The sequence below is a fragment of the Mus pahari genome, chromosome 1, assembly GCF_900095145.1.
Source record: "Mus pahari chromosome 1, PAHARI_EIJ_v1.1, whole genome shotgun sequence".
NCBI lineage: Eukaryota > Metazoa > Chordata > Mammalia > Rodentia > Muridae > Mus > Mus pahari.
In genome coordinates this window covers 74,414,206-74,421,906 of record NC_034590.1, presented here as the reverse complement: position 1 = coordinate 74,421,906, position 7,701 = coordinate 74,414,206, and the positions used below count along the sequence as shown (strand labels likewise).

Sequence of the window (7,701 nt, the reverse complement as noted above, 5' to 3'; positions counted from 1 at the left end):
CATAGCTGTGCCGGGTGAGAGATGCATTCATCGCTGGATCTGTCAAGAAGCTGCACTGCCTAGCTTCCACCACACAAAATGCCAGCATTTTTTTTTTCAACTGTGGTTTCTATTTACAAATAACTTGTGTCAAGTTGACAAAACAATCCAACCAGAGCTGGGGGTAAAAAATTTCAGTGAAGAAAATGATTCAAAATATAGTACACTTAGTGTTAAGCAGACACAGAAACTGAATAAATGAATGAATGAATGAATGAATGAATGAACAAATGAACAAATGAATGAATGAGTCAGTCAGTTACTGATAGAATCCCTTTCTACCTTCTTGTTATTTGGCTCCAGGCACATTCCCACATCAAGACAAAAAGAAACAGGTATAGCTACATAGTCTCTACTTTTAGACAATCAGGTCTACTAATGTTTCAAAACATCGGGTTCTAAATAATTTTATACTGTTTTCTATGTCTTTAGAATTGAGATTTCTCCATTTGCATCTGCAGATCCCAAAATTCGAATAGAATCACTACTGCACAGGATATGCTTAATTCAAACTTACCTAATTTTTAAATATTATTTAGCTATGTGTAAAAGTGAAATAAAGAGGTAAGTTCACATACACATAGAGAGGCATACATACAAACATACATACATACACATACATACAAACTCACATACACACAGACACATATGCACACAGATATACATAGATCCAGGCACACACAGAGAGATACACACAGACACACAAATATACACACATACACATAGATATACAGAGATACAGACATACACTCAGAGACATACACATGGACATGCATACACACACACACACACACACACACACACACTCACACACAGATACAAATACACACACATGGGCAGCATGTGTTGAGGAATTGGTTCAGTAAATAAAGGTCAAGGCTGCCTGCCTTTAATTCAAAAGCATGAAAGACAGGACAATCCCTGGAAATGCACGTTATCCAAGCCAACCAGATTTGTGATATCAAGGTTTACTTGAGAGATCCTGACTCAACAATAAGGTATAGAGCAATCAAGGGCAATTCTCTGAAGGCAGTTATTGAACTCCTTGTACATTCCTCCCACACACATGTGTTCAGAGATCTTGATAAAACACATATACATAAGTAAACCACACAAACATTCACATGAGAGAAGGAAAAAAGCAAACAAAGTAAGATGCATTTCCTTATCAGGAGGTTTAGTTGACACCAGAAAGAAGTCATATTTGGAATCAAGATGGAGCCATCATCATGTATGCTAAAGATGTATTTCCACATTCTTGGGCAATGTGGACAGAGAAGGAGATTCCTCCAGGCACTCAAACTGAGAAACAAAGAAAAGAAATCCACTTCTAAGCTTTGCTTCTCAATTTCTTATTTGCATAATGAGAAAAAAGGAAAATTAATTTTAACAACCAATTCAGTAGTTGATTGAGCAAATGCATGGCCAAAAGGATGCTTTAGAAGCAGTGCTCTCTGTGCAGATAAGGACAAACATTATTCAGAGGGAGTGCCCAGAGCTGAGACTCCTAAGCCAGTGAGTGGCACAGCATCCAGGGAGAAATATGCTTGTCATCGCAAAAGCCTGATTCCGTAGAGCCACACCCTGGTAAGGGCCAATCTGCTCACACAGGATAGAGAGGGCAGGAGCCAGGGCAGAACATATAAGGTGGGGTAGGATCAGTTGCTCCTCACATTTGCTTCTGACATAGTTGTGTTGACTCACAACCCCAGAAACAGACATCATGGTGCACCTGACTGATGCTGAGAAGGCTGCTGTCTCCGGCCTGTGGGGAAAGGTGAACGCCGATGCAGTTGGTGCTGAGGCCCTGGGCAGGTTGGTATCCAGGTTACAAGGCAGCTCACAAGTAGAAGTTGGGTGCTTGGAGACAGAGGTCTGCTTTCAGCAGGCACTAACATTCAGTGTCCCCTGTCTATGTTTTCCTTTTTAGGCTGCTGGTTGTCTACCCTTGGACCCAGAGGTACTTTGATAACTTTGGAGACCTATCCTCTGCCTCTGCTATCATGGGTAACGCCAAGGTGAAGGCCCATGGCAAGAAGGTGATAACTGCCTTTAACGATGGCCTGAATCACCTGGACAGCCTCAAGAGCACCTTTGCCAGCCTCAGTGAGCTCCACTGCGACAAGCTGCATGTGGATCCTGAGAACTTCAGGGTGAGTCTGATGGACCTCCTGGGTTTCCTTCCCCTGGCTATTCTGCTCACCTTCCTATCAGAAGGAAAGGGGAAGCGGTTCTAGGGAGCAGTTTCGATGATGGTGTGTGGATATGAACTGTGGAGTGTTGACAAGAGTTCGGATATTTTATTCTTTACTCAGAATCTCTGCTCCCTCTCTCTCTGTTCTTCTGTGTTATCATTTCCTCTTTCTTGATTGTTTTAATTTCCAGTTACAGGTTTTTTTTTTAAATTAATTAAACTGCTTATTTACTTCCTATACTGATATCAACTTCCCTTCCTCCTTTCCTCCCAGTCCTTCCCTCTCTCCTCTTTCCTTCATCCTTTCCTTTTCCTCAGTCCATTTCTTCTTCTTTGATCTACTTTTGTTTGTCTTTTAAATATTGCCCAGTAACTTGCTCTGAGGACAAGGAAGATATATCCCTGTTTCTTCTCATAGTTCTCAAGAACAGTAGCATAATTGGCTTTCATGCCGGGGTGACAGGGAAGAATATATTTTACATATAAATTCTGTTTGACATAGGATTCTTATAATAATTTGTCAGTACTTTAAGGTTGGAAACAAATGCCTTTGAAATAAGCCTGCAGTATCTGGTATTTTTGCTTTACAGTTATGTTGATGGTTTTTCCATCTTTTCCACAGCTCCTGGGCAATATGATTGTGATTACGCTGGGCCACCACCTGGGCAAGGATTTCACCCCCAGTGCACAGGCTGCCTTCCAGAAGGTGGTGGCTGGAGTGGCCACTGCCCTGGCTCACAAGTACCACTAAGCCCCCTTCCTGCTCTTGCCTGTGAACAATGGTCAGTTGTTCTCAAGAGAGCATCTATCAGTTGTTGGCAAAATGATAAAGACATTTGAAAATCTGTCTTCTGACAAATAAAAAGGATTTTTGTTCACTGCAATGCTGTTTTAAATTATTTTTCTGTGTCATAGAAGGGTTTATGCTAAGTTTTTAAGATACAAAGAAGTGAGGGTTCAGCTCTGACCTTGGGGAAGTAAATGAAGATATTTGTGGGACAGCAAGCAGTAAGCCACAGATCCTATTGCCCTGCCCTAAACACTCAGAGAAAAATTCAACCAAGGGTTTCATTTACACACTAGATTATGGATACATTTTATGTAAATTATTTGTTTTCTCTAGTCTTCCACATAAATGTCTTTTTTTCTCCTATCTACCCAGCACTTCACAGTTCTCAAGCCATTAATTTTTCTTTTGTAAAACTACCATTATTCTCTAAAGTTTTCCCTCTGTGTTTACCTAGCTACATGACTTATATTTTCATGAATCTTGTTGCAGCTCCACTAGCAATACCTCTATTGCTTAAGCAGAGAATAGAAGTGCCCTGCTTGTCATACCATGCCTGCACAGTCAATAGTCACTATGAGATTTCAAATGGCGCTTTGCCTGGTACCTTTACACTCCACACCATGCTCTGGCCTGAGTTAAGAGTTAAGAATGAGAGAAATATAAGTCTAGAGAGAATAAGAATATCTAGTTTTAAGGCTCATTACTGGGGTCTTATGAAATTTCCATCATACTCTATAAATGGAAGCATTTATCTTTTTCAATAAATCTATCTTGAATATCCAGGAGTGGGTTGGGATCAAATCTCTCATTCATACAGTTGGACTGCTTTTATTTATATGGAGTTAGGAGAGTTAACACAATAGGTAATATACCCTCAACTTGTTTTTCTTTCCATAACCACCCAGGTTATGCTCAATTCTGGAAATAAAATATATGTTCAGAGTGTTCTTTATGCTACTCTCTGGTATAGTTTTAGTAAGATTTTTAAATGACTACATATAATAAGTGATATTTAATTACAGAATGGTCTGTGTAGGTACAGAATAAAATACACCAAATATTATGAGTTTGAGTCATTGTCATGAGTCATAAAAATGCAGCTCCAAGAGAAGCAAAGTCTTAGAGTAAGATGAGAAATTATACACCATCAAGAACAAAATATAGGACCCATAAAGGTAGTTCTGCGGTATTTCATGCATATTTATAATCCTTATTTATTATTCCTAAGAAGCCAAGCAGTATTTATAAAATATGGTCCTCTCTGAATGCAATATCCAATGGTCTAAAACCCATATCTCAGTGTTCTCAGAGCAGTATCTTCTGTTTGCAAATAGAACTGAAATTTTTTATAACTGTCTCATAAGTCATGTAAGACTTTTGCCTAGCCAAAAAGATAGGGTGAGCAATTCTTTTTGCAGTAGGTAGAACTCTTGCCTGCTTTTTCTTGACTTAATGAAGATCAGTAACAGATCTTGGTTTATAGAGAGTTAGTTGGTAGTAGACATCAGTTCACAGTTGCATTCCTTGACCGAATCCCAATTAAATGTATTAGTTTTGTTTTCTCTGAGAGAGAAAACAGACAGACAGAGCTGGAGGGTGGCATTTCCCATGGTGCTTCCAGATACTAGTAGCATAGGGTCTAGTCCAAAGTTGTTCTCTGGATCTGGAAGAAGAGTCAGAGGCCTGGTTGAATTTTACCCTCTAGATCAACTGTAGCTGGAGGCACGGATGCAAAGTTCTTCCCCACTACTTTCCTAAGAAACAAATACACTTTGCATATGTGTTTTTAAAAGTTATATAGTAAGTACACACCCAATAGTTAGCTGTATCTCTCAGCAGCCAGAGCATGTAATGTGCTGATGTGTTGATACAAAAATATTACTGCTTACTGCCTCATCCTGATAGAAATATTTATTGAGTTACTTAACTAGCATACCAAAAATTAAAATAAGCTAACATTCAATTATATTCATCTCAATACTCTATTGATATTTGTACCACATATCTTACTAGCTACACAAACAAGAAGGGACTTAACACTGTAGTTTGCTGATACCTTAGTTTAGCTTTTTTTTTTTTTGTCTCTCAATGGACACTGATCTGAGAATGAATGATATTAAATATGGGAAATGGAAACAAATGCCAAAAGTTTCATCAGTCCAGATAAAATGAGGGCTAGGACACAAGAAAAGTGGAGAATAGAGGTATGTAAGGTGACTTGAGAAGAGGAATATGCAGCTCAACACACACACACACACACACACACACACACACACACACACACACACACAGTTCCACACAGAGTAAAGGTAAGGGAGAGAGAAATGTTGCTAACCCAGGAAAGCCAAAGTAGGGGCTTATAATGGGAAAGATTCTAATGACTTAAGAGGAGCATGACTTTATTGTTATCCACTTAGCAAGCAAATCTGTTTATGCATTATTTTGGGCAAAAGTCTTTAAGCCAACCTTGAGTTTATCGTAGTAACAAAGCACAAGGTCCATAACATTACCTGTCCTTCTTATCATCAGGTTGTTTCTACTGTTACCTGTATTCTTCAAATTCTCCTAATATTTTTAAAAGAAAGAAATATTTAGTAAACCTCTATGATCACTAAGCTACTAGACATCCATGAATACCTATCCAGAGGGGAAGTTTTAAATGCCCAGTCTTAGCAAACTAGATAGAATCACGTCATGCTTTTCCTTTGCTGACTCAATGAGGAAAAAAATAAGGGAACTTCAATTAAGCATGGATGAATGATATAGTGTTGCTTTGACCTGAAATATGAAGTATAATTTATCATTTATATGAAAAGGGGTCTCATGCTGGGTGTTGGTGGCGCACTCCTTTAATCCCAGCACTCGGGAAGCAGAGGCAGGGAGATTTCTGAGTTTGAGGCCAGCCTGGTCTACAAAGTGAGTTCCAGGTCAGCCAGGGCTACACAGAGAAACCCTGTCTCAAAAAAAAAAAAAAAAAAAAAAACCAAAAAGAAAGAAAGAAAAGGAGTGTCTCATATTTTGACAGCCATCAATCATCACAGAGTATGCAATAGTCACTTTACTCAGCAATGTAAACACCAAAGACTCACAATAATAAATGGTGTTGAGCCGAGTGGTGGTGGCACACATATTTAATCCCAGCACTTGGGAGGCAGAGTCAGGTGGATTTCTGAGTTTGAGGCCAGCCTGGTCTACAGAGTGAGTTCCAGGACAGCCAGGGCTACACAGAGAAACCCTGTCTCAGAAAAAAAAAATGGTGTTAGTTCAAACTCATTCTAAGATCACATTTCCTTCTGAAATTTGTATTATAAGGGTAGTGATCTTTCTTCTGACACTTATTTGTACTTTGAAAGGTTGCTGATATCAAACAAATATAATTACTAGTTCTTATGATTGAACGAGAGAGCAGATTCCCATAATGAAAGACTGAGTAAGCACTGACTCTGCCTTAACTCAAGTAGCTGGGAGGGGTTGACTGAGAGCACACAGGATTTCTATCTGTTTTTGAAGAAAACCTCTTAGTGCTACGAGTGACCAGGTTCATCATAGGAAAGAAAATGCACACATAGATTCTGAAAGTATAAACGAGGCGTGGGGACAGGGGGTTGGAGATCAGTAAACAATAGTGCTAGAACAAGAGAACAAGACAACTAGTACTTCAGGAAGACCAGAATGTGAGAAACAAAAGTATTGAGATCTTTGTGTTATTCCCAGTGAAAGTCATGGACATTTCAGACTAGAGAGCCAGACCTGACAGTAATATGAAGCATATATCTGAATTCATGATGAAAATACATTTAATAAGGTAGATGGATAAGATCATTAGAAAGTGGTTTGTGTGTTTGTCAAAGCAAGATAGTTGAGTTTACTCATGCAGATTACAGGAATAACGATATTATCTTTTCTCCTGAAGAGGATAAGAAGACACAGGTTAATGTATATTGAATGTATATAATGTATATAATGTATAATGTATATTGAGTATAGTGAATGATAGACAGTATATTTTCACTACATATCAGTACCAGAGGCTGGAGAGCCCTGAAGAGTACTTAAGATGGGTATACAGTAATAGTATACAACTCAAACTATGGTTAATCCATGAAATCATTTTATGCAGGCCAGAGTCACAAAACATAAAAAAAAAAAAAAAGACAATTAAAAGTTTATAGAGTTTATTTCTGTACTTGCAGCACTTTGGGAATGGCTGGCACACAGAGACCTATGTCATCCTTGTTTGCTGAGACAGAAAACACTTAAGCTGATGTGGTGATGAGTCAGTTTTCACAACATAGATGACAGGGTGTTTTCTAGGACTCCCGGTGTGAGCCTACACAGTATGGAGAGCCTGCAGTGTCAAAAAAACTTATAAGAGATCAATCTGGTACATGAAAAATCCCTATATGATGTTAGAGGCCATTAACTATGGCTTTCTGCTCCTCTTCCATCTGTCTCCCCACCTCCCCTCCTCTCTAACCCATCCCCTTTGGTGCTGAAGATCTGATTAGGAAATCACAGTAGTTACTCCAACAATGAAGTGTGATTGCCACATTAAAAAAAATTATAAATGATATCCTCTACATACATCCATTTGCCCAAGAATTTCATAAATTCATTGTTTTTAATAGCTGAGTAGTACTCCATTGTGTAAATGTACCACATTTTCTGTATCCATTCC

At 38.7% G+C, this 7,701-nt stretch overlaps 1 protein-coding gene across 1 annotated transcript; it reads left to right on the top strand.

The window, feature by feature from the left end:
- The first annotated feature begins 1,705 nt into the window (after positions 1–1,705).
- LOC110314312 (hemoglobin subunit beta-1) lies at positions 1,706–3,117 on the top strand. The gene is made up of 3 exons (XM_021188760.1): positions 1,706–1,854; positions 1,970–2,192; positions 2,856–3,117. Exons 1-3 carry the CDS (start codon positions 1,763–1,765, stop codon positions 2,982–2,984), a joined length of 444 nt encoding a protein of 147 aa, XP_021044419.1. The 5' UTR covers positions 1,706–1,762; the 3' UTR covers positions 2,985–3,117.
- The last annotated feature ends 4,584 nt before the right edge of the window (positions 3,118–7,701 follow it).

What these genes read in the sequence shown, in the direction of transcription:
- LOC110314312 (XM_021188760.1), top strand. Translation starts at nt 1,763, where the DNA reads ATGGTGCACCTGACTGATGCTGAGAAGGCTGCTGTCTCCGGCCTGTGG. An exon ending in GGTGCTGAGGCCCTGGGCAG is followed by an intron (nt 1,855 to 1,969) that starts GTTGGTATCCAG and finishes TTTCCTTTTTAG; the next exon opens with GCTGCTGGTTGTCTACCCTT. An exon ending in TGGATCCTGAGAACTTCAGG is followed by an intron (nt 2,193 to 2,855) that starts GTGAGTCTGATG and finishes TCTTTTCCACAG; the next exon opens with CTCCTGGGCAATATGATTGT.